This window comes from Selaginella moellendorffii, unplaced genomic scaffold, assembly GCF_000143415.4.
Source record: "Selaginella moellendorffii unplaced genomic scaffold, v1.0 SELMOscaffold_14, whole genome shotgun sequence".
NCBI lineage: Eukaryota > Viridiplantae > Streptophyta > Lycopodiopsida > Selaginellales > Selaginellaceae > Selaginella > Selaginella moellendorffii.
In genome coordinates, this window is record NW_003314275.1 from 371,721 (window position 1) to 395,603 (window position 23,883).

The following is a 23,883-nucleotide window of genomic DNA, read 5'->3' on the forward strand; positions in this document are numbered from 1 at the left end:
CCATTCAAATCCCTCGCTCGCGATCGCTAGTTATACATGTAAGACATCATAAATCTCGCACGCACACGTCCATTTCGCCATAAGGCTGCCTTGATTTTTTACACCGCAAATATTCTACACGTTGTGTAATTGTCAACGATTTTGTTTTCCAAGCGGCAACAAACTGATCAAAGCCTGGCCAATCCGTGGCTGCCACCGCTGGTGGTTGCAAGATCGCCACCTTTCTTTTCAAGCCCCTCTGTGACATACGAATCAAAGCGTTAAAAAGCTTGCCTTTGCTCGAGTATATAGTATTCTCATATTTGATCACCCAAACTAATTCGTATAAATAGTATAGAAAACGTTGGGCGATCCATCCTAGAAATTGCGAGACTTGTCCAATATAAAAGCCCATCACAACGTGTCAATGCAACGCAATCGAGGTGTGATGGTGGGGCTGGACTCTTTGTGCTTGCTTGCTTGCTTGGTTTGCCTGCTCTACTTACATCGCTCGCTCTCTCGCTCGCTAGCTTGCCCATTTGGTGGATCGATCGTCTCCGACTAGGCCTTGGTGAGCTTTCGTGGAGATCTTGACCGCGATCCCAAGTTGGCGCGGAGAATATCTAAGGCCATTCTTGAACATGTTGTCTTTCATTGTCCAATGCCCGCTGGATGTTACGTCATATACAAAACAAGCTAACAAGTCAAGAAAGAGTATAAAACTACTTGATCAAAGAAACTCCAAAAAGGTGGTGACCACCCCTTGTAGTTTCGTAACCGAGGAGAGGTGGGCTACAGAATGGGCCCCCTGATTTTGATGTTTGCTATTCGGACTAGACTAATCTGCCGCCCCTAATCGTCAATTTCACGTACAAAACCACGCTTTCAATCATTTTTTGAATTGTTGACAGTGGTGGTGGTACGAAAAGAAGAATAATATTGCGAAACTGGGAACATGAAACAGAACATCCCGCACCGCAAAATCTGTTGAAGAAACTTGGTATTTCTTTGTTTTGCTGTTTCCGCTTTGATGATATGTTGTTGTTGTTTCCTCCTCGTTGTTACAAGGAAACATTGGAGGGTCTAAGTACAGTGCCCATTTATTTTCATCTCCTCTCCTTTTTCTAGAGTTTTAACTCTAGTAATGATAGTTTGTGAACTTCCCTGATCCCGATCAAGATGATTCATCATCAACTTGCTTGGAGCAACTTCAACTCTATCTGGGCCCCGAGACGAAGAAAAAGGCGAGTGAATATTCCGAAATTTATTCTAAAGAAGGTTTTCTGGCATGTGCCATGATGTCAAGCTTGATTAAGCCACGCATGCATGCGACCGGTTTCGACCCCACCACCATGCCCGATACCCTAAGTCAAACGTGCCACCACCTTTCTGTATTTGTGCCAAATGTTAGACGCGTACATAACTTGTATACATTGTTTTAGATTATGTTTTTCATTTGCAGCCGGATTCTAGGTGTCAGGCAAATTTTGTTGAGTAACTCCTCAACAAAGCACTACACAAATTTTCAGGATTCTTCAGAGCCCAGGTGATGCAGGTGCAGGTGCAGAATGCATTTCTTTGTATTTGAAAAAGGTATTTATTATTGTTAATTATCCATTAAAAACCTTTGGCTTGATCCAGCTTGTTCGTCGAGGAAGAAAACAAAACTAGATCTTCTCTCTCCGCTCGCGCAGTATCCCTTTGCGAAGAAATTGAATGGGCTTTGATTCCTTTTCTATTTTTTCTTCGAATTCTTGCAGCCGCAGCAGCAGCAGCGCAAGCTCGCGAGAGGTTCCTTTGTTTGACTGGAAAGTTTGCGTGCTTTGACTGGCTCCAGTCCGAAGGCTCGGGAATCTCTTGGTTCACACTGCTTGGAAGGGAAGAAAAGAAACAATTAAGAGCAGGGGATGAATGCGCTCTTAAGGTGGTCAACCTGGGACGATCGATCTCATATCTTCTTTTCTTGGAGCCGGCCTTGAACTGGATCGATCGTAGGACTCCAGCTTTTTAAACAAATCGGTGAATGGTGAAAACGAGGCAATTCCGCTCACCCTCGCGAGAGAAAAGAGAAAAGTTGCTGTGAGTTTGAGTACTTGGAAGGGCAGCAGCTTTCTCGTCATTTGCGTGCATTGACCCAACAACAAGAGGCTTTTGATCGCCGGGAGCGAATCTCGAGCGCTTAATTTGAAGTGTTTTCACGACGATTCGGCCAAACTTTGGAAGGATAAACGGAGGTCTGTGTGATTGCCACAAAATAGATAAAAGAGTAGAAGTTTCTATAAGATGGATCTTTGCCCCAAACCAAAAACTCTCTCGCAGGATCCAGCCCATGGATTGATCATCGCGTGATTTCGTTTGGGAATGTCGATCCAGAGCTCTCAATTGGCTGTCCCTCTCGCTGCTTTTCGAAAGAAGTAATTACCTCCATATACCAAAGAGCCGAGTGATGTGGTCCCTTTGACAAAGCACACACACACACACACACACAAGCACTGTTTGCTGGGCCTCCGTGAGCTGGATCGCCCAGATGGGCGTTTAAAACTCCCACGTTACAGTGGTCCCTCGAGCGATCTCTCGTCCGTATCTTCGTACATACGCCCCAGAAAACGCCCTCGTATGGCCACCTTGGTACACTGCGACTGTGCTGTCGACCGTACCGTATAGGTAGCATAGTTTATCTCTGACCGACATCGCCTTTGCTACTTCTACTGCTTAGCATACTTTACACCTTTTTGTTTCGCTCACTCGCTCGCTCGCTCTTTCGCAAACTAGTTTTACTCGAACAGTGGTCCCCTTTTCTCTCATTCATTCATTCATTCCATCCATCATAGAAGAGAAAAGCTATTCTTCTTCGCGAGAAGCGCGAGCGACATCTTGTTAGCTTTTCTGGTCGCGGGAGCGCGACGAAGAGAGAGTTTTCCAGTAGAGCACGAGCGATCTCTTCCTCTCTCTCTCTCTCTTGAATCTCCCCCACTTTGGTTCTAGATCGAATAGAGCAGCAGCTTAGATCACACAACTTGCGAAAAACTAGCAAGAATTGTCGGTGAGATTAAGCGATCCATCTCAACGCAAGAAGAGTAAGAACATTCCAGTGACGACCACCCTCTTAAAGATCCCTCCTCCTCTTCTCTTTCTCTCATGAGAGTGTATAAAGCTAGGAGGATCTCTAAGATTTGATCTCGCCAGGAGCACAGGAGAGAGAGGATAGAGTCGATCTATGGTCGCGGAGCTTATCGTGGAATTGAGTAGCGCTAGTAGTAGCAGCAGCGATGGTGGAAGCGGCGCAGTGGTGGAGGAGAGGATCATTCCAGTGGCAAGAAGGAAAGGACTCTGGTGGTATAGAGCTGGAGTATGGCCCCCCTTTTCTTTCCAGGGACGAGGAGCTCTCTAGATCGCGTCGCCGCCATCGCAAAGCCATCGTGATCTTCGTCGCCGCCGTGTCGTCGTGTCGCAGATTCATGGTTGGCATTTTGGCAGGGGGCTGAGCGAGCAAGAATTTGGAGCGTAGCGCAGCGGCACCGCGAGGTCGCGCGAGCGAAGCGAGCGAGCGAGCTCGAGCTCGAATTGGGCTGGAGAAATTCTTGGGTCAGATCTTCTCTTCCAGTGGCGCCAGCGCGAGCGGGGCTTTGTTTTCTAGCTCCCAGTAGCAAAATCCAGTCGCGCAAGTGGTTTGGAGCTAGCTAGCTCAGAGCTACGAGGTGCGCGAGAAAGGATACCTTCTACGAATTTCTTCTTCTCCCTCGATCGGTCGAGAGGATCGAGGAGAGGCTGCAAGCGGGAGGACGACGAATTCTCTACGGAGGAATCCAGAGCTGCATGGGATGCCACCGGATTTCGTGACCCTCCTGTCCAATTCCCATCACCACCACCAGCGCCACCACCACCACCAGCGCGCTGCTCCTCCGCCGCCACCCTTTCTGGGCGCCGCCGGCATTCTCCTCAATTCTCCCGGGAATTTCAAGGAGGAATTCGAAGGAGGAGGAGGCGAGCTTCTCGCGGACAAGGAGCACGACTTCCGGGATTTCCTTGTGGCCGCTGGTGGAGATCAGATGACCACCACTTCCAATCTCACCTCGGCATCGGGCGATGCTAGCGTCTCGTCTGGCGGAGGCGGCGGCGGCGGCGGAGCTCATCAGCCACAGCCACTCGCAGGCGGCGGCGGCGGAGCTGCAGCAGCATCGAATGCCGGCGCCGCTGGCCAGCCTCCCGCCAAGAAGAAGCGCAATCTCCCCGGAACTCCAGGTAGATCCATCCATCCCTCTCTGGAATGTTTTATTTTGGCTGGCCATTGTGTGGGGTGTTCTTGGAAATATTTGGTGTTCTTGTTCTTCGTGTGTTCTTGGATGGATCATGGATGGAATGGAACGATCGATCTTCCGGTGCGGCATTAAATTCGTGGCGTGGTAATTGCAGACCCGGATGCGGAAGTTATCGCGCTGTCCCCAAAGACGTTAATGGCGACCAACAGATTCGTGTGTGAGATCTGTGGCAAGGGTTTCCAGCGCGACCAAAACCTCCAGCTCCACCGCCGCGGCCACAATCTGCCCTGGAAGCTCCGCCAGCGGACGAGCAAGGAGCCGCGCAAGCGCGTCTACGTGTGCCCCGAGGCGTCGTGCGTCCACCACGATCCCTCGCGCGCGCTCGGCGACCTCACCGGCATCAAGAAGCACTTCTGCCGCAAGCACGGCGAGAAGAAGTGGAAGTGCGACAAGTGCAACAAGCGCTACGCCGTCCAGTCGGATTGGAAGGCGCATTCCAAGACGTGCGGCACCCGGGAGTATCGATGCGACTGCGGCACGCTCTTCTCCAGGTACTCCCTCGCGATCCAATCCATTTCTTTCTACTTCTTCCTCGCGTTCTAGCGATCTTTCTTCGATAATCTCGTCTTGCTGCTCGTTCTAGCGATCTTTCTTCCATTCTTGGTCGATAATCTCGCGTTCCTCCTCGTCTTCCTCGTCTTCCTCCTCGTTCTAGCGATCTTTCTCCCATTCTCTCTTCGATAATCTCGTCTTCTTCCTCGTTCCAGCGATCTTTCTTGCTCGTCGGATCTTTCTTCCATTCTCTCTCGATATCTCTCGCTCCATGGATCTTTCTTGCGTTTCTTGAGCTTTCTCCTCGAAATATCGATCCCTGGCGCTCGATTCACCGGTCTTTCCCGGTCGATCATCGCCATTCCCTCGTTCTTGCTCGGAATCTCGCGTTTCTTGATTGCATGCTCATCGATCCCTCGCGAATTCGTTTCCATGGATCGATATGACACATGCGTGTGCGCTGCTGCAGGAGGGACAGCTTCATCACACACCGCGCCTTCTGCGACGCGCTGGCGGAGGAGAGCGCCAGGATCAAGCCCGGCACGGCAGCGGCGGCGGCGCAGCTCAATCCCAATTCCGCCCAGCCCGACGCCTCCACCGATTCCCTGCCGCCCGGCGCCGTCCCGACCTCGCCCTACACAGTCCGGCTGCCGCCCGTGGTGGATCCATCGCTCACCGGTACCCCTCCGCGATTGCCAGGAGGCGACCTCTCCTCTAGCGGCGGCTTCGACGATTTCTCTTCTTCCAGGGCGGGATCGTCATGCCTTCCAAGGCTCTCTCTCTGGCTGGGTCCCGGGCCGGGAGGAGGACCAGGGCAGCCATCCACGTCCATGATCCAGCAAATGCAAGCCGGCGGCGATCCGGAGATGGGCAGCTTGGGCCTGGATCCCTCGCACTTCCTCCTGCCGCCCAAGTTGCTATCGAGCTCGCAATTCGAGCTGGATCGTGGTGGTGGCGGTGGCGGTGGCGGCGGGTTCTTCCCGATGGCTGGCGGGGCGTTTGGAGGCTCGGGCTCCTTCTCCGACTTGATGGGCATTAGCAACCGGAGCTTGGACTCCATGGCCGCGAATTCTTCCAGCAATGGCGGTGGTGCCTCGTTCTTGGGGAATCAAGCGCAGCAGCAGCAGCAGCAGCAGCAGCAGCAAGTTCCTCCGCAGATGTCCGCCACGGCATTGCTCCAGAAGGCGGCGCAGATGGGAGCTACCGCCGGGAACAACTCGCTGCTGCGGGGATTTGGATTGGACTCGAGCTCGTTTGGATTGGGCAGCTTCTGGCAGCAGCAGCAGCAGCAGCAAAGCGGAGGAGGAGGCGCATCCAGGAACGTTAGCGCCGCTGCATTGCACCACCAGTTTGGTGGCGGAGGAAGGGGAGGAGCTCTAGCGGCGGCGCAAGAACAGGGTGGCGGCGCTGCCATGCATGGAGAGTTTGGAGGCTATGGCGGGATGTTCAACTGCTATCCACCGATGTTCACGGACGTGGGTCTCGGCGGTAATAGCTCCGGAGGATTCCGGATGTTCCACCAGGATCAAGAGCAGCAACAACAGCAGGATCATCAATCCATGCTGGTGGCGGCATTGGTTCCAAAGACCGAGGAGGGATGCGATCAAGCGCAGGGGGCGCTGACGCGCGATTTTTTGGGTGGCGCCGCCGCGAGCTTGGTGGAGAGCCTGAGCCAGCAGCAGCAGCAGCAGCAACAGCAGCACGAGGCGGGAGAGGAGCAAGAGGAGGAGGAGAATGGGCGGGGCGATGGCGGAGATGGAGAAGAGGAGGAAGAGCTGGAATCGCTGGGCGGAGGTGGCGGTGGCGGTGGCTCGTCCGATAAGTCGTGGGATGGCTCATGATAATAAGATTGAATTGTCGTATAGTAACTCTGGGTGTTAGGGGTTTACATTTGGGCGCGGCCCCATTAGGGCTTATTTGTCAAGTTTTTGGGCGCGATGGGCGATCGTTGCTGCTGCGGCGGCTTGTACTTCCAGGGGAATTTCTCCGCCAAGAATCCATCGATGTCGAAATCTTTGTCTGCGCTGCCCAATTCCTGGGCGATGTCTGGAGGATTTGTCCTTCGCTTCTCTGCTGGATCCAAAATCCCGGCTAGACCCTCGATCGTAGGAGCCAAAAACTCGGATATGTTGACGTCCCACGGCGCTTCTTCCACGACTTCGGTTCTCTGCAAAACGATTTGGACGTATCAATGAGAAGAAAAGAGAGTTTTGTTTTCCAGAAGTACCTGTTGGAGGCATTGAGTTCTCAGCTCCTCGGCTCGAACGGCGTTCCCGCAGCGCTCCTCCATCGCGGCCCACGAAAGCCACGCGGGCATGTTTTGCGAATCCAGGCGCAGTGCGCTCCGGAACAAAGCTCTTGCGGCACCATAGTTCTCGTCTTTGCCTTCCAAAACACCCCATGCCTGTGAGAAAGAAAGAGCAAAGTTTTAACTTCTTGCCAAACGAAAAAGTGGTCGATCATCTTACCTGGTACGTTTTCACAGCGTTCAGGTTCCTGTTGCTCACCGCTAGTGATTTTTGATAGTAATCACGCGCGGAGTCGAGGTTTCCTTCTTTCCACTCCACCCATCCCCAAGCCTACTCGCACAGGAGAAGCAAATAAAAAGAGGTAAGAACGAGACGATGAAAGCGTACACTGTCCAACGTACCAGCCACAACGGTTGGTGCTTTGCATCGATCAGCACAGCACGCCTAAAATGCCTCCGCGCAATGTCTGGCTGCCCACAGTCGTACTCGAAAAGAGCGAAGGCTTGAAGAAGCACCACGTCTTTGGGATTGAGCTCCATTCCCCTCTGAAAGAGGTGACGAGCGCGGCCTTTGTTTCCGTCCTTGGCCTCGAAGCGAGCCCAGGCTTGCCATATGTGTCCATTTCGAGGAACTGCTTGGAGACCTCTCTGCCAGTTCACAAAAACAAAACTTCGCATCAGGAAACCTGCGAGAAAGAAAAAAGAAATGACGAACCTGGAATAATTGCCTGACAGAAGCCTTGATTCCATATTCAGCTTCCATTAGTGCCCAGGCCTGTTGGAAAAGGAAACGAGTCAGAGAAAACCAAAATGAGAATGAAACGCTCCCACGCACCAGCCAGCTTGCTGCGCTCTTGGAGTTTGCTTGAGTGGCTTTTGTAAAGTACGTCCTAGCTTGCTCGATCTCGCCCATTCTGACCTCGATGATTGCTAGAGTCTGGTAGAGATACTCGTTTGGACCACAAAACTTGAGCCCTTTCAAGAGCAAAGCTCGAGCTTTTCTCATGCTTCCGTTTCGAAGTTCCAACACGGCCCAGCCATGCCAAGCTGCGGCATGCTTCTTATCTGCGACGGTGGCCGCGTCGAAAAGAGTCCTTGCTCTGGAAACATTGCCGCTTCGCTCTTCTAGCACCGCCAAAGCCTTACAAAGAAGACTTATACAACTGTGTAGAAAAAAAAACAGAAGAAGTTTTGTATGTATACCTGCCAGATATATGGATTTTCACCTCGGCAAGCTTGGCAACCATCTTCGTAGAGTTTCCTGGCTTCCTTGATTTTGCCCGACTTCACGAGGGAAGTTCCCAAAGCGACGTATGCTCGACCATCATCCGCCCAGTCTCTGATACACTAAAACACGTAAAACTACTCGTGAGTGGCAGCGAAAGAAGAAAAGAAGATCTTTACCTCTCGTAGAATGGCGTCCGCCATGAATTTTTTCTTCGTCCTCTGCGCGAGCTTTGCTTTGTAGAGCAAGAGATCGAGGTTGATCTTGAGCCTCCCATGAATCCTTCCAGGCACCACGGGAGCTCTGCTAGCAGCACCGATCTCTTGGACAACTCGGACATCTTCGCTGGAGATCGATGGCTCTTCCTCCGGCTCACTCTCGGACGATTCCTCGGGCACTGCCACCACCTCCTCCGACGAATCGCCATTGCGGACGTGAGCCTCTAGCGCCTCGTCCCCAGCGGAGATGGAAGAAGTAGAAGACGAAGACGAAGAAGATATCGCATGGGGTTGCAAGGAGCTCGAAGACTCAAACCTCAATCCACCGAGAAACGCTGGCTTTCGAGACGACGGCGATGATCCCAGCGACGCTGTGCTCGCCGACGAGAGGCGCAATGCGATGGAATTGGAGTGCTGGAGGAATGCCACCGCCATAGCCAACACCACCGCTTAGCCACACTCACTAACATCATCCACAACGCCAAACCAGGATTTGCTTAGCAACAATCCCGCTATAAGATCGAGCTCGAGTACCTCTCAAGGAGCTGCCACCATGGATCCGGAAGAAATGTGGGGCGCCTCGGCCACCGCCATCGCCATCACCATCGCGCTCCATGCCCGGGAAGATGTAGCCCTATTACTTCTTAGATCAAAACCCTAGCAGGGTTTCTAGAGCTATGGGCAGCGCCTCGTCTTTCAACAAGAGATCGATCGCGCCTACCGGCGGCGGGAGTGTGATCGAGATCCCAGGTACTAGTATCAATCCAGGGAACGAGGAATCACCATCGCCATGGGCAGAAGAAGAGAAGAATGTGGATCTTGCCGATCCCACGCTTGTTCTTCCCGAGGAATGCCTAGGGCTCGTCTTCGATCGCCTCGACACGCGCGGCCGCAACGTCGCGTCGCTCGTCTGCCGCCGCTGGCTGCTCGCCGAGGCGAATTCTCGCAAGATCCTCTCGCTATCGGCGCCACTGTCGCTGCCGGTGTCGTGCCTGGAATCCAGCCTTATGCGATTTCCAGTGCTCTCCAAGCTGGGTCTCAAGTGTGAGCGAGGCGTCCCTTCCATCACCGACGAGGGGCTGGTGCTCATCGCCACGCACTGCCGCCGCCTCAGCAAGCTCAAGCTCAAGAACTGTACAGGGCTCCAAGACGATGGGCTCGTCGCCTTCGCCGCCGCGGTGTGCCGGGCATCCTTTCGATCCTTCTCGTGCTGCTCGTGTGGATTCGGCTCGCGGGGGCTCAACGCGATCATCAAGAACTGCGTGGCTCTCGAGGATCTCTCCGTGAAGAGGCTCCGGATGGGTGGCGAGCCGGGGCAGCTGGTCGAGGGGCCGAGCAAGCTCAAGCGGCTGTCCATCAAGAACATCCTGGATGGCGGCCATGCTTTCACGCCGCTCATCGCGAGCTCCAAGCATCTTCACACGCTGATCATCTTCAAGGCTACCGGACAGTGGGACAAGCTCTTGGAGCTGTCCGTGGAGGGGCTGAGCGAGCTGACGGAGCTCAGGATCGAGAAGCTCCATCTCGGCGATCAAGGGCTGGTAGCTCTCGCAAAATGCCGCAAGCTCCAGGTGCTCTTCCTCGCCAGAACTCCTGAGTGTAGCAACACGGGGTTGTCAGCCATAGCCAACGGATGCCGGTCGCTTCGCAAGCTTCACGTTGATGGTTGCTTTACGGGGAGAATCGGGGACAAGGGGCTGCTTGCCGTCGGCGAGAGATGTCCGGAGCTCAAGGAGCTCGTTCTCATCGGCGTGTCCGTCACCTCCAACAGTCTGGGAATTGTTTTTACGAACTGCATGGGGCTGGAGCGTCTCGCAGTGTGGAACAGCGAGACTTTTGGGGACGGGGAGCTGGCTTGCATCGGAAGCAAGTGCCAGGCTCTACGCAAGCTGTGTATCAAGTGCTGTCCCATCTCGGACCAAGGACTGGAGGCGCTGGCCAGCGGCTGTCCGAGCTTGACCAAGGTGAAGATCAAGAGGTGTAGGAGTGTATCGGCTTCGGGAGCTGCGTCGCTGATGATGGCTCACGACGGACTGGTGGTGACTTTGGAGGCTGATCAGGCGACCGAGGCAGAACGGGGTCCGGTCGAGGAAGTTGTTCCTCTTGCTGCTGCTGGTGTTGCTGCTCCGAGCCGGTCGGCTTTTTCGAGAGCGAGGTCTGCGATTGTTGCTGCGTTAGGAAGAGTTCTCTCGTGATCAGGACACACAGCAAAGCACGCACGAGCAATACAATTGTTTCAGGTAGACTCGTTAGTTCTTCTTTGTGAAGCTCACGCGTTTGTCTCCGGTGTTTCCTTCAATTCAAAGATCCGTGCTTGAGTTTCGCGAAGAATAGGAGAAAAGTTTTAAGAAACATAGTAGTGCCCACTAGTGGAAAGGACTTTCAAGCGTGATGCTTGAAAGTGGCCGGTAAGCACTGTTTACTATTTTATGTGTTGATTCCTTATTCAGATGCTATGCTCCAGAACATCCAGCGGCTTTGTCCTCTTGAGAGGAGCGCGATGAAAATTCTGGCCAAGTCCTAGGCCTCTTGGGCTGTAAGGCGTGGAGTAGTAGCAAAAGAGGAAATGGCCATTCTTCAAGCCGCTGCGCCGAGCGCTCCCTTCGAAAGATGCTGGAGGCGCAGCAAGAGAATGGATAAGGAGTTTGTGGGCTGCTTGCAAAATGGGAAATTGGCCAAGGTGCGAAGATTGCGAGTCTCATGCTCGTTGGAAGCCATGGTTTCTGATATGGGCAAAGGAGGTATAGTGAGCCACTTCTCAAGTTAGTGCTCGTTCTTGTGGCTCATCTTGTGTTTGATTTTTCTCTGCAGCTCCAAAAGGCCTTTTCCCTCCCGAGCCTGAGAGCTACACTGGACCCAAGCTCAAAGTTGCAATTGTTGGTGCGGGTCTAGCTGGAATGTCCACCGCTGTTGAACTCCTCGATCAAGGACACGAGGTAAAACCGGTCAGCATGTCTGGAAAATCCTCTCAAGTTTTGTTTTTGTTTTGTCAGGTTGATATTTATGATACCAGGTCGTTCATCGGTGGAAAGGTTGGATCATACCAAGACAAGAACGGGAACCACATCGAGATGGGATTGCATGTCTTTTTTGGTTGCTATTGCAATCTCTATCGTCTCATGTCAAAGGTTTGCTTTTTAAAGATTTACAAGCAGTGATAGTATCTTTTCAGGTTGGAGCGGATGAGAATCTTCTTCTCAAAGATCATATCCATACCTTCATCAACAAAGGAGGCTTAACTGGAGGTGTGTGCGGTAATTTCGTCGCCTCTAGCTCACTCGTCGATTTGTTTTCAGAGCTGGATTTTCGATTTCCTGTCGGCGCTCCTTTGCATGGAATCAAAGCTTTTCTCACGACAAATCAGCTCAACGTAAGTGGAAATCTGATTTCGTCTGTGGCGAAGGATTTGAAACTTTATCATTTTGTCCAGGCTCTTGACAAAACGGCCAACGCTTTTGCTCTTGCAACAAGTCCGGTTGTGCAAGCTCTCATTGATCCCGATGGTGCAATGCGGACTATCAGAAACTTAGACAAGGTAACGTAGTCGAGTTCTAGATTTTCAACAAAAGTCTACAGCTAATAATTGTCATCAGGTCAGCTTCTCAAAGTGGTTCATGTCCCACGGAGGAACACGAGAAAGTATCACTCGAATGTGGGATCCAATTGCCTACGCTCTGGGATTTCTCGACTGTGACGACATCAGCGCTCGCTGCATGCTCACCATTTTTGCTCTTTTTGCTACCAAAACAAATGCCTCGCTTCTTAGAATGTTGAACGGGGCTCCGGATCTTCGGCTGCACGCTCCCATCCGCGACTACATAACGAGTAGAGGTGGAAGGTAACGAGATGTGAAACTTTTAGATGATTCACGCAATACTCATTCAAGCTTGCAGGTTTCACTTGCGATGGGGATGTCGAGAAATTCTTCACGACTACACTCTGGACGGCGAGACCTTTGTGACTGGACTCGTGATGACGAAGGTGACTTGCTCTCCTCTTTTTTCTTCCGGAAGGAGAAGTCATAGGTTTTATTTTTATCGGTTTCAGGCAGGCGAAAGAGAAGTTATCAAGGCTGATGCTTACGTCGCAGGTGGGAAGCACAAACTCGTAGTTTCTTTTTGAAGTGGCTTTATCTTCTTGTGTGCACAGCTTGTGATGTTCCTGGAATCAAAAAGCTTTTGCCAGAACAATGGCGGGAGTACGAGTTTTTTGACAAGATATACAATCTCGTAGGAGTGCCAGTGATCACCGTGCAACTACGATTTAATGGCTGGGTGACTGAAATGCGAGATATCGAGCTTTCAAGGTTGGAAAGTCTTCTTCATACTGTTTGTGTAAATCTTTACTCCTTTCTTTCAGACAACTCAACCAAGCGACTGGACTTGACAATCTGCTCTACTCGGCAGACGCAGACTTCTCATGTTTTGCTGATCTTGCACTAACTTCGCCAGTCGATTACTACAAGCCCGGTGAAGGATCTCTTCTTCAGTAAGTCGATTCACCTCCAATCCCGAGCTCATTGTTTTGTGAACATTTCAGGATGGTTTTGACACCAGCGGATCCTTACATGCCGCTCTCGAACGACAAGATCGTGAGCAAAGTTCATGAGCAAGTGACTGACTTGTTCCCATCATCTCGGGAGCTAAAAGTTACTTGGTCTTCCGTGGTGAAAATCGGACAATCGCTGTACCGAGAAGCTCCGGGCATGGACGCTTTCAGGCCCGACCAGGCGACCCCGATCTCCAATTTTTTCTTGGCTGGATCTTACACTAAACAAGTAAGTTGTTCCTTGTTCTTTCTTTGGTCTTTCTCTTTTCTTGAGCAGTGATGGATCGATGGCCGTTTGATTTCAGGATTACATCGATAGTATGGAAGGCGCGACGCTGTCTGGAAGGCAAGCAGCAGCTCGGATTTGCGAGAAAGGATCGTTTTTGAAAGGATTAAATCCAGAGGAAGAAGAAGAGAGTGTCGAGAATGGTTCGTCTTTGAGCAAGAGCAAGGACGAGTCTCCACTCACATTTGTTTAAATACCAAGTTTTAAATTTCTAGGGTTTTAGGGAAGAGCTCGATGGGATGCAGCATTCGAGCGCTCTGGATTCTCAACCAGCACCGCCATGTCGTCTTCTCCAGGTAATCGCATTTTTCTCGTTTCATCCTCCATCGATCCGATCCGGCATCGCCGTTCTTGGCTTAGGCGCTTCCCCACCGTGGAGAAGAAATGGAAGAATGCGCGATCGAAGCACGGCGATGGCATCTGCTACTCGCTACCTTCCGATGCGCAGCTCATTCAATCGTTTGTAGAGAGGAAAGAGAGGTAGATTTTTCTTCTTTCTCGATCTGGCACTTTGATTGTTTGTTTGTTGGTTTAGAGAAGGCTCGTTTCGAGGACTTGCTACTCGTGAGGATTATTCCCAGCCTGGCTCCGACTCTTGGGTGGATGATCCGATCACTCGCTCGATCATCAGCCTCCAGATCCCAAAACCGGATGAAAGTGGCGAGTTATATCTCTTGTGGCCGATCGTGTTTCACATCCGAGGACCTTTCCACATTTTGGTTCTTCCGTCCGTGGAACCGCATCATCTGGCAACGTATGAAAATCTTTGCTGGCGAGCCGACTGTGGAGGGCCTGTTGCGAACGGGCATAATTCTCTTTCGTCGTTGCTTTTGGATCTTCCATCCATCACGGGGTAAGTTTTTCTTTGCCATGAATCTTTACTTCTGACTTGGCTACTGATCCAGAGCTTTTTGTGTCGCGCAAACTTTGGGAGACTTGATAGTTGGAGAAGCTTTAGAGCCAGAGATCAACATCAATCCTTCGTCGACGATGGGGGGACTGCTGGACAGTATAACCGGAGGCATTGGAATAGCGAGCATCACTGCTCGAGCCAAACCAGTTGCTGCTCCTGTGGCTGCGGCGGCCACTGCGATAGCCGCTGGTGTTACTGGCGCTGCTCCTGCGGGAATACTCGGGTCGACCACCACCAAGGGAATCCTCAAAGCTTCGGACAAGGAAGCGTTGCTCGGTTTCATCACAAGTGCCATGCCTTTCGGTAAGTTTGCGAAAGTTAGTTCCATCGTTTTATTTCTTTTATAACATCTTTGGTTTCCAGGCACTCCTCTTGATCTTAATCCCATAACCATCAACGCCATCAAGGCAAATGGCTTCTCTGCGCAAGATATACCACCACAGGATCAGAAGCAACCAGCTTGGAAGCCATACCTTTTCAAGTCCAAGCAGAAACTCGTGTTCGCTCTTCACGAGGTGGTCACGGCTGCCTTGTACGACAGGGACGACGTTGCTGATGTTATCACGCTCAAGGGCCAGCTGCTGTGTCGAGCAGACTTGGAAGGTCTACCAGACGTAAACGTCCAGCTCTCGTGTCCAAGCTCGGGTGAGATCGACGGAGTAACATTCCATCCTTGTGCTCAAGCTCTCGATCATGGACCGGATAAGCAGACAATCACTTTCTCGCCACCTCTTGGGAACTTTGTGCTGGCCAAGTACATGGCAACGCCAGCATTCCGGCCACCTCTCCAAGGATTCTATCAGCTCTCCATGGTTTCTGACGACGAGGGCGCTTTCTTGTTCCGGATGAAGCTTTTGGAAGGCTACAAGGGCCCGATAGTCATGGAGCAGTGCTCCTTGAGCATACCGTTCCACAGGAGGACAATAGCTGCGCTGGATGGAGCTCCTTCGATGGGGACTGTGTCTAATACGGACCACTCCATTGAATGGAAAATCCTTGCGGGGCATCGCAGCACAATCTCGAAGAGCATGGAGGTGACGTACTCTGGAACTGTCAAGTTTGCCCCCAGGGCCGTGGACACGAACCAGAGAGACACAGTTGGATTCTCTGATGACGACGAGATTGACTGTGGCAACGAGAACAAGATGGACAAGGCAGACATGAATCTTGTAGCTGCGAAGTGGGAGGATCCGTTTTGCTGGGAAGCCTACAGCTACGCCAAGGTATTTATGAAAACTGAGCTCGTTAGATATTCTCTAACCGATTTCTTTTTAAATACAGGCGTCTCTAAAACTCGTCGGTGGGACAATGTCAGGAGTGTCTATCGACACTAAAACGGCAAGCTTACCTTCATTTCCATTTTATCTTCCGTGCTAAGAGCTGTCTTTCCAGGTAGCGATATATCCCACTGCTAAAGTCCCTTGCGAAGTTTCTTCCCAGGTGCGAATCGTTATCTGTGATCGACCAAAACTTATCACTTTCTCCGGCTTTGGGTACAGATAATATCTGGAGAGTACATATTTTGGAACTCCTTGGGAAGATATCCACATGTTGCTCCAGCCTAGAAAGAAAGGTATGACAGAGCCGGAGTTCTTTTAATTTTTTCTTGTTTTTCTAACGTAGCTCCATACGGAATTCTCCCTGCAGTGCGTGGCTTGCGCGAATTTGAGCAGCAAAGTTCTGTCTGGTGGAGCTGGAGCTGGAGCTGACAAGTAGCAAAGTTTGGTAAGCACAGAAACTGTGGTATACTGAGCAATGCGTTTATTTTGTCGTTAAAACAGTGAAAGCTACCAAACAGCCGCGAGTTTTAGAGCCCAACAACGACACTCGAATCTCCACTCCAATTTATGATCGCAGCAATCGTCGCTCGCTCGCTCGCTCCATCGCTCAATTCTCTCTCTCTCGCCCCTCCTGAGCAGAGAGAATGAATGGCATTGGATGGGACTATAAATCCAACGTTTCGCCATCATGGTATATCACAAACAACACGAACAAGAGGAACTCTGATAGAGAAAATCCAATCAACCATGTGGGGTGATTGTGTCTGGCAGGGAAGCTTGATTTTGACACCGTAGCCTTTACCACGGGCGTTTCTACGTACAAACGCCCTTTGTCTACGTACGAACGCCCGATGTCTACGTACGAACGCCCCCTGGCCGCGAGCGTTTCTACGTACAAGCGCTACTAGCTATGGACATTCTTGTGTGATGAGGCCAGTGTGTGTGTTGACTATAATCCATCCGGCCGAGAGTTTTCTTAAAAGAGGGGAAAAAGGCGAGAAAAAGAAGCTCTAGGTTTTCTTGTTCTTGGTTCTCTCCTGGATGAGCTCCGCCATGCCCAATTTCGTGGCGGGCCTCAAGGATGCGCTGCCCGGCACTCCATCCGAGAATGGAGGAGACGCGGCTACTCCCGATGCGAGGCCGCGGGTGCTCATCACGAACGACGATGGGATCGCGGCGCCAGGGCTTGGAGCGCTCGTCCAGGCGCTCGTTCGCGGTGGACGATGCAATGTCAATGTGTGTGCTCCAGACTCGTAAGTGCTTTCGCTTTTCTTTTTCCGATCGATTGAGCGAGCGAGCGAGCGATCGTCCAGGGACAAGTCGGGCACGGGGCATGGAATCACTGCGCGAGGCGTGCTCGAGGTTGGGGCTGTGGAAATCCCTGGAACTTCTGCCTCGCACGAAGTCGGAGGTAAGTTACTACCTTCTCTTTGCTTCTTTCTTTTCGAAAGCTTTACAAGTTTTTCTTTCTTCTTGGATATTTTTTCTTTCTTTCAGGCACTCCTGTCGATTGCGTCTCGCTGGGCTTATCTGGAGCCCTCTTTCCATGGTCCAAGCCAGATTTGGTATGATAAAACTCTACTATCTTCATCATCTTAGTTCAACTTCCATGGTTCTTTTCTTTTCTTTTTTCTTTTTTCTCAGGTTATTAGTGGAATCAACAAGGGCTCCAATTGTGGATTGCACATGTGAGTCTTCTATCTTTCTTTTTCTTTTTCTTTTTCTTTTTTTCTCTCTCGACTAAAGTTTTTTTAATTTTTCTGTCGCCAGCATCTACTCTGGAACAGTAGCAGCAGCTCGAGAGGCTTGCATTTGGGGAGTTCCTTCTCTTTCTATATCATACGATTGGTATGCCTGCGTGTTCTCGTGTTTTCTTTGTCTTCTTTTTCTCGTCTCTTACGTGATTGTACGGCACAGGGTCAGAGGCAAATGTAAAGAGGAGGACTTTAGGCTGGCGGCCGGAGCTGTGATCCCGCTTATACATGCCGCGCTGCAAGACATCCAGCAAGGAAAATTTCCCGCTGGATGCTTTTTCAACATTGATATTCCAACCGATGTCGAGCACAACAAGGTGTTTTCCTCCATCTCCATGTTCGTGTTTGCTAAACAGTAATGTATCCTTCTCGCAGGGCTTCAAAGTCACAAGTCAAGGCAACTCAAGGCTTGGGAGCCAATGGCGAGCGGTGTCCACGCAAAGGCGAATTGCGAGCTATATGCGAGGGAGAGAGCCAGGCATGGGTGTTCAACTCGCTCAAATCGGACTAGCTGCCTCCGCCGCGGTATGTGGGCTTAATTCTTTGAATGCTTTCCTCAACGTGACTCTCACGAGGTCCATGTCAGGGGGCAGCGAGGAAGGCAAACTTTCCGTCAAAAACCGTGGAAGTTGAAACAGTAGCCGGTCCCGAGAATGGTACGCAGCAACCATCGCCACAGAAGCAACTCTTTCAGCTGGAGGTACTTTTTTCTTCTAGAGTGTTTTCAGTCATAAGTCTCACTGCGCTATTTGGCGGCTTTTGTTGAAACAAACAGGTCTCGGAGCGAGAGTCTGGAGAAGATGACCCCGAGCTTGACAGAGGTTCTCTGGACGCTGGATATGTGAGTGTTTTAAGCAAACTTGTTATACGCTAAACTCTTGTTATCACAGATAACAATCACTCCTTTGGGACTGACGACACACTTGGACGCCGACACTGCCCAGTCTGCCACAAAATGGGTGTGCTCAGCGGTGGAGGTGACAGGTTTGGCCGCATTGTGAATGCGTGTAAGAGGTACCGCAGATATGGATTTGCCTGGGTTTGCTCGGCGATTTTGCAGCCGCAGTGTTTAGCGACATGAATGAAGCAGTGTACAGTTTGATGGTCATGGACTTGTAAAGCTACACCTCTCTAACTTGGAAAGCACCGTTTTGTTTCCCTTTGGCACCGTGTTTCCAGATCGAGCTTGACGAGCAAAGCTATGTCTTTCAGCTCCAAGTAAGCGTTTGATATTTCTCGAGGTTTTGTGCTCAACACGTCTTGACTGCGCAGCTTTGGGGAATTCTACGCACTTAGACATTTAAACATTGTCAACGAAGACAATAGAGCGTTCCACTCGAAATAGTGAAAAGATCATGAATCAAATCCGCGGGTCCTTGAAACCTTCAAAGGTAAGCTCCATCTTTGTTTCTCGATGCTTATAGTGCGTTTGAGCTAACACTTTGTTGACTAGCGATAAGATTCTCCCCAAACTTTTTTGTTTTCTCACGCGTTTTTCTCTAACAAAAGTAAAAGATTGCGATCCCCATCGATGTTACAGTGCGGTCACTGAGTGTTCCATCTTGTTCAGGACACTGGGGCTCCGGCTGCGTGAAACAGTCGTTGGGGGAACACTGGTGGTCCAAGAAATTTTCTCCCGGAGGGAGTTTGTAACAAAAAATGGAAAGCGGTATACCCAATTCTGAGGCAAATCTTTGGCATTCAATGTTAAAGGATTTGATTGATTGAGTGATCTCATCTCGAGGAAGCATTGTAAGTTGCATTGTAAGTTGTGTTGTGGTCAAACTCGTCCTGCGCGCCCAGCCCAGGGAATAAAACTTTGCCATGCCTGATTGATCTTACCGATGGAGTTTTGTAAAAGGATCAACTTTGCCAAGCTGCAGCTCCATTATTTCCATCCTCAACAACACATGAGAGATTGTGCTTGCAAGCAGCCATTATTCTTGCTCCAGGAAGATCGCATCCGGAAAGCTTTATCGATCAAGTTGAGGACGTCACCCAAAAAAAAAAAAAAAACAAAACAACAAATCATTCGCTAGAGATCTATCACGCTTAAGTTTGTGGACCCAAAGCAATGCAAGTGGAAAAAGAAAACTAATTTTCGAGAAAGAGAACAATGACCCACAACACATCACAAAATAAGATTCCAAAAGAAAGGTGGCGGGGCGAGAAAATTAGGGCGTGACATGTTGCCATGTTCTTGGGGCGTACGTGTGCAGTGTAGTGTGTGTCGGTGGATGCGAGTACGGCGGAAATTCACAAACCCTAATTTTCTCCCAATTCGTACTGCAAAGTTTTTTCTTCCATGTGCATTCAAACGGAGGCATGGCCTATTTAAAACGTTAACGTGTTGCTGCAAGGAAACAAAAGCCCTAAAAATGCATCGGTCGCGAATATGCCCCCTATAACTGTCCGAGGAATATACCATCTGTTGCCGGTGGCCAAATATAGCCTGACAGGATGTGGCGCATTTAAACTCCGCCCCTGCCACGTGTGCCCCAGGTAGAATATGCCCGCCGGCGTAGAATATTCCGTCTTCGTCTTCGTCTCCGACAGATAGAATGTGGGTGCAGCGCTGACGGGCGATGGAAGAAAGCGAGGATAAAAAAGAGTGGTTTTTTTCCCCTTTTTTTTGCTGCTTTGCTGCTGTGTGGGTCGGTGACTGAGACTTGTGGCCCGATTCTCGCAACAGATCCATCCATTTCCTCCGATTTTGCTTTACAAAGCTCTCTTCTCTCTCTTGATCAATCGCCAATTTTGCGTGTAGCGATGGCGCGTTGCTAATTCCCATTGCCTCCCGGGTTTGTGGGATTGGATTGGGTTTTTCCTGGGTCCTCTCCTCGCTCTCTCTCTCCTCTCCACTCCTGGATCGACCTTTGGACCACAAATCGAGGAGGAATCCCACCACGCGCTAGAAGAGCTCTCCCGTTGGAGTGGTCTCGTCTCTCTCTCTCTCCTGTCTCTTCTCTCTCCTCCCTTCTCTCTCTTTCTTTCCCCTCGAGCGCGAGCCGGCGCGTCCTTTGTCTCTCGCGAATCCAGCTCTTCTTCTCTAGGATAGCTAGCCGCCAGCCCAGCGACAGTGAGCTCTCATCCCATCTTCTAAAAAGCCCCGCGAATCCCTTCCATCTGATCCTAGGCTTCGCATTTTCGCTATCTCCTCCTCCTTTGCGTTTGATCGATCGGTTCGAGCGATCGGCAGCAGTGGCGGAGGAGATTGCGTGTTGGTGGCGCTGCTATCATCAAAATGTAATCTTCCCCACGGATTCTTGCGGAATTTGTGGCAGCCCTCTCCCATTTCTCTTCTCTTCCTCTCGATCTCTCTCGCTAGAGCTGGAGCTGGAGCTGGGTAAGTGGCCTTGGATCTATTCGCGAGCTATGGACTGATGGATTGACTTTCCCCTTTGCGTCCGTGCGGCAACAGAGGATGGATCCCAGTGCGGTGCTCGCCAATGTGTCGCAGCTGATCCAGATGCTCATCCTGGTCGGCGGCGGTGATGGGGGAAAGAAATCGCGGCCGCGCGGCGACTGGCAATCCCTGGCACAGTGCCTGGGGTTGCTGATTCCCATTGTGGAGGAGTGGAAGGCGCTGGATTCGTCGCCGCTGCTGCTGCTGGAGCTCGCGCTGATCAAGGCCAAGGAGCTGCTGCTGGATGGCGGCGCCGCTGCTAGGAACAGCCGAGTGTTCCAGGTACTGCTCTAGATTTCTTGGTTCTCAAGTTTTTTAGGGTTCTTCGTTCTCTCCAGGTGGTGTGTTGCGAGGAGATTGCGAATTGGTTCCACGAGATTGCCACAATGCTGGACGAGGCTTTGCGTAGCATGTCCATGGATGGATTCTCGGACCACGCCCAAGCACAGGCAAGCTCCTCACTTTAGTTCTTCTTTCTTGGAGAGAAAACAAAGGTTTCTAGTTCTAGGCCTATAGTGGAACAAAGGTGAGAGTCTTCCAAAGAGCTTTGCCTCTTATTTTACTCCGCTCGAGGAGAGGAGCTCCTCGCAAAATCCTTCTTTTTTCTTCGTGTATTCGCAAGGTGGCGAGCTCGTTTCGAGGATGACTGATGGTTTTTCTCTTTTGATCAGGCAATGCTGGCGCTGGAGCAGCTGCGAAGAACAAAGTTCCACCCCGACATCTCGGATCAAATGCTCATGACCCAGATCGAGCTGCTACTCGCGGAGATGCGAGACGAGCACCAAGTCCGCCCCGACAAGCTGGCCAAGCTCTTCGACAAGCTCGACATCGCGTCCGACGAGGCGCTCTCGCGGGAGCTGGACGCGCTCGAGGCCGTCAAGAAGAAAGCCCGCCTCGCCAAGCGCAAGTCCGAGGAGGAGTTCTTCGAGAGGATCATCTCTCTTCTCATGCAAATGGTCAAGTGCTCGCCGGAGGGATCCGAGGCCCGAGCTTCCGGACTCCTGGCTGCTCCCACAGACTTTCGCTGCCCCTTGTCGCTGGAACTCATGGGCGATCCGGTGATCATCGCCTCGGGCCAGACTTACGAGCGAGCTTATATCCAGCAGTGGATCGATCAAGGCAACACGACGTGTCCAAAGACGCGGCAGATCCTCTCGCACACCAATCTCATCCCGAACTACACCGTCAAGGCTCTCATCACGAACTGGTGCGAGGCCAACAGCGCGCCGGTCCCAGCTCCCGCCAAGCTCTCCTCCTCCTCCGTGCTGCTCAAGAGACTCTCCAAGAACAGTCACAACAGCGATGGCGATCACGCACCGGAAACTCCAGCGCGCGACCGGGAGGTGCGGGCTTGCACAGTGCGATCGCACTCTTTCGCTGGTCACTGTCACGACTACGCGGATCGAACGAACCGATGCGAATACTGGTCGTTCGTGCCTGCTGGAGGAAATCACCGCGCTTCTCCGACTGCTACTGGCACTTCTCCTCCCGGGATCTTGGAAGATCACAGGCTGCGGAAGCTCCGAGCGTCGCCGTCGGGATCCAGCGGATCCTCCGAGGGTGGCCATGCAGACGATCCGCAGGTGGCCACTCCCAGAGCTCTCGACACGTCCATCAACTTGAGCGACTACTCTCCGTACAACAGCGATGCTTCCGGCGATCTCGGGAGCCCATCGTACGGGATGAGACAGCAGCAGCAGCGGAGGAGTTCCCGGAGATCGCCACTCTCGTCCGCGGCGGCCACCAACGCGGCTGCGGCTCGCCGGGCAGCTCGTAGCATCACCGACGGCGCGCTGCGCGTCCTGATCGAGAACTCGGTGGAGGATCTCGTGTCCGGGAACCCCGAGCTGGAGCTGGCGGCGGCCGAGGAGCTCCGCCTCCTCGCAAAGTACGATACCGAGAACCGCGTCCTCATCGCCGGGGCCGGGGCCATCCCGCTGCTGGTGGATCTCATCACATCCAAAGAGAAGAAGCTCCAGGAGAACGCTGTGACCGCGCTGCTCAACCTCTCCATCAACAATGCCAACAAGTCGGAGATCGTGGCAGCGGGGGCGGTGGCGCCGCTGGTGGAGGTTCTCAAGAGCGGCACTTCCACCGCCAGGGAGAACTCCGCCGCCGCGCTCTTCAGTCTCTCGGTTCTAGACGAGAACAAGCCGGTCATCGGCGCCTCGGGGGCCATCCAGCCGCTGGTTGACCTCCTCGTCAACGGCAGCCTGCGCGGTCAAAAGGATGCCGCCACCGCGCTCTTCAACTTGTCGGTCCTGTCGGAGAACAAGTCGAGGATAGTCAACGCCGGTGCGGTCAAGGCCCTGGTCAACCTGGTCAGAGATCCGACCAGCGGCATGGTGGACAAGGCGGTCGCGGTGTTGGCCAACCTGATGACATGTCCGGAGGGGCGTGTTGCGATTGGAGATGATGGCGGTATTCCAGCGCTGGTGGAGGTGGTCGAGGCGGGTACTGCCCGTGGTAAGGAGAATGCTGCGGCAGCACTTCTCCATTTGTGCACCAACAGCACGCGTCACCGGTCCATGGTCCTCCAGGAAGGGGCTATACCACCGCTACACGCCCTCTCACAAACTGGAACGCCCCGAGCCAAAGAAAAGGTTCGTGATATACGTATTTCTCTTCCTTTTCTTTCTTTCTTGTTTTTTTTGGAGAGGAACTGATTTAGGTGGATGCAGGCAATGGCTTTGCTGAGGCATTTTCGGGAGCAAAGGCATGCAACCTTTGGATCTCGGTCAGGCCACAACAGTTTTGACGTGTGAATCCTCTTTCCCAAAGTTTTCTATGTACTTTTATTCTTGTTATATAATGTAAATTTGTAACTAATATCATGGTTTAAATCATTAATTTTTATTAATATTTTGGTAGCTTGCTTTAGCTTTATTTAACAGTTGATATAAAATGAGATTAATCAGAGTGCAAAAAGTAGTATAAGACTTTATCTAGAACCTTACTATCTGTTTTCTTTCATAAAGAGGGAGGTCCTAATGACAAAATTCGGTAATTGTTTTATGTTAAGTAGTGTGATTAAAGACAGAAACAATATAAATTGTTGTCAAATAAAATAAGCTAGAACCTCTTTTGTTGTGTTATCTTGCTAGATTAAATTGTATATTAAATATTAAATATTATTTAAAATATAAACAGGTGTTCTTATTGTAGCACAAGCCACAGCAAATTATTTTTCTTCTTCTATTCAATTGTACAGCTAT

The 23,883-nt window shown here is 51.4% G+C and overlaps 6 protein-coding genes across 6 annotated transcripts; 5 read left to right on the top strand and 1 right to left on the bottom strand.

Moving 5' to 3' along the window:
• The first annotated feature begins 2,705 nt into the window (after window positions 1–2,705).
• LOC9646439 (protein indeterminate-domain 2) lies at window positions 2,706–6,658 on the top strand. Its single transcript, XM_002970143.2, has 3 exons — window positions 2,706–4,221; window positions 4,393–4,789; window positions 5,260–6,658. Exons 1-3 carry the CDS (start codon window positions 3,801–3,803, stop codon window positions 6,629–6,631), a joined length of 2,190 nt encoding a protein of 729 aa, XP_002970189.2. The 5' UTR covers window positions 2,706–3,800; the 3' UTR covers window positions 6,632–6,658.
• Window positions 6,622–9,100, bottom strand: LOC9646440 (protein high chlorophyll fluorescent 107). Its single transcript, XM_002970385.2, has 9 exons — window positions 9,016–9,100; window positions 8,443–8,944; window positions 8,242–8,385; window positions 7,874–8,179; window positions 7,754–7,813; window positions 7,441–7,686; window positions 7,259–7,369; window positions 7,018–7,194; window positions 6,622–6,957 (listed from the first exon to the last, which is right to left on the bottom strand). The coding sequence occupies exons 2-9, from the start codon at window positions 8,914–8,916 to the stop codon at window positions 6,697–6,699; spliced, it is 1,779 nt and encodes a 592-aa protein (XP_002970431.2). The 5' UTR covers window positions 8,917–8,944; window positions 9,016–9,100; the 3' UTR covers window positions 6,622–6,696.
• Window positions 9,098–10,803, top strand: LOC9632001 (F-box protein SKIP2). Its single transcript, XM_002970144.2, has one exon. It carries the CDS (start codon window positions 9,159–9,161, stop codon window positions 10,674–10,676), a length of 1,518 nt encoding a protein of 505 aa, XP_002970190.2. The 5' UTR covers window positions 9,098–9,158; the 3' UTR covers window positions 10,677–10,803.
• Window positions 10,804–10,847: 44 nt separating this feature from the next.
• On the top strand, window positions 10,848–13,537 carry LOC9646441 (zeta-carotene desaturase, chloroplastic/chromoplastic). The gene is made up of 14 exons (XM_002970145.2): window positions 10,848–10,889; window positions 10,946–11,222; window positions 11,293–11,417; window positions 11,475–11,609; window positions 11,654–11,726; window positions 11,778–11,851; window positions 11,912–12,016; window positions 12,075–12,319; window positions 12,375–12,462; window positions 12,529–12,571; window positions 12,631–12,787; window positions 12,841–12,969; window positions 13,021–13,258; window positions 13,335–13,537. The coding sequence occupies exons 2-14, from the start codon at window positions 11,048–11,050 to the stop codon at window positions 13,506–13,508; spliced, it is 1,761 nt and encodes a 586-aa protein (XP_002970191.1). The 5' UTR covers window positions 10,848–10,889; window positions 10,946–11,047; the 3' UTR covers window positions 13,509–13,537.
• Window positions 13,538–16,490, top strand: LOC9646442 (AP-5 complex subunit mu). Its single transcript, XM_002970146.2, has 10 exons — window positions 13,538–13,611; window positions 13,676–13,795; window positions 13,851–14,168; window positions 14,221–14,531; window positions 14,592–15,451; window positions 15,510–15,566; window positions 15,621–15,668; window positions 15,728–15,801; window positions 15,876–15,953; window positions 16,010–16,490. The coding sequence occupies exons 1-8, from the start codon at window positions 13,550–13,552 to the stop codon at window positions 15,791–15,793; spliced, it is 1,842 nt and encodes a 613-aa protein (XP_002970192.1). The 5' UTR covers window positions 13,538–13,549; the 3' UTR covers window positions 15,794–15,801; window positions 15,876–15,953; window positions 16,010–16,490.
• A 3,420-nt stretch (window positions 16,491–19,910) lies between these two features.
• On the top strand, window positions 19,911–23,528 carry LOC112346402 (U-box domain-containing protein 13-like). Its single transcript, XM_024675318.1, has 5 exons — window positions 19,911–20,608; window positions 20,684–20,950; window positions 21,007–21,117; window positions 21,340–23,271; window positions 23,350–23,528. Exons 2-5 carry the CDS (start codon window positions 20,687–20,689, stop codon window positions 23,431–23,433), a joined length of 2,391 nt encoding a protein of 796 aa, XP_024531086.1. The 5' UTR covers window positions 19,911–20,608; window positions 20,684–20,686; the 3' UTR covers window positions 23,434–23,528.
• Window positions 23,529–23,883: the final 355 nt, after the last annotated feature.

Coding starts and splice junctions, on each gene's coding strand:
- LOC112346402 (XM_024675318.1), top strand. CDS start 20,687: ATGGATCCCAGTGCGGTGCTCGCCAATGTGTCGCAGCTGATCCAGATG. Junction 21,118..21,339: donor CGGACCACGCCCAAGCACAG/GCAAGCTCCTCA, acceptor TCTTTTGATCAG/GCAATGCTGGCGCTGGAGCA. Junction 23,272..23,349: donor CGCCCCGAGCCAAAGAAAAG/GTTCGTGATATA, acceptor AGGTGGATGCAG/GCAATGGCTTTGCTGAGGCA.
- LOC9646441 (XM_002970145.2), top strand. CDS start 11,048: ATGGCCATTCTTCAAGCCGCTGCGCCGAGCGCTCCCTTCGAAAGATGC. Junction 12,788..12,840: donor CGAGATATCGAGCTTTCAAG/GTTGGAAAGTCT, acceptor CCTTTCTTTCAG/ACAACTCAACCAAGCGACTG. Junction 13,259..13,334: donor CTGGATCTTACACTAAACAA/GTAAGTTGTTCC, acceptor GTTTGATTTCAG/GATTACATCGATAGTATGGA.
- LOC9646440 (XM_002970385.2), bottom strand. CDS start 8,916: ATGGCGGTGGCATTCCTCCAGCACTCCAATTCCATCGCATTGCGCCTC. Junction 8,180..8,241: donor AAAATCCATATATCTGGCAG/GTATACATACAA, acceptor CTTCTTTGTAAG/GCTTTGGCGGTGCTAGAAGA. Junction 7,687..7,753: donor CTGTCAGGCAATTATTCCAG/GTTCGTCATTTC, acceptor GTGAACTGGCAG/AGAGGTCTCCAAGCAGTTCC.
- LOC9646439 (XM_002970143.2), top strand. CDS start 3,801: ATGCCACCGGATTTCGTGACCCTCCTGTCCAATTCCCATCACCACCAC. Junction 4,222..4,392: donor CAATCTCCCCGGAACTCCAG/GTAGATCCATCC, acceptor TGGTAATTGCAG/ACCCGGATGCGGAAGTTATC. Junction 4,790..5,259: donor TGCGGCACGCTCTTCTCCAG/GTACTCCCTCGC, acceptor GCGCTGCTGCAG/GAGGGACAGCTTCATCACAC.
- LOC9632001 (XM_002970144.2), top strand. CDS start 9,159: ATGGGCAGCGCCTCGTCTTTCAACAAGAGATCGATCGCGCCTACCGGC.
- LOC9646442 (XM_002970146.2), top strand. CDS start 13,550: ATGGGATGCAGCATTCGAGCGCTCTGGATTCTCAACCAGCACCGCCAT. Junction 13,796..13,850: donor TTTGTAGAGAGGAAAGAGAG/GTAGATTTTTCT, acceptor TTGTTGGTTTAG/AGAAGGCTCGTTTCGAGGAC. Junction 15,452..15,509: donor AAGCCTACAGCTACGCCAAG/GTATTTATGAAA, acceptor TTTTAAATACAG/GCGTCTCTAAAACTCGTCGG.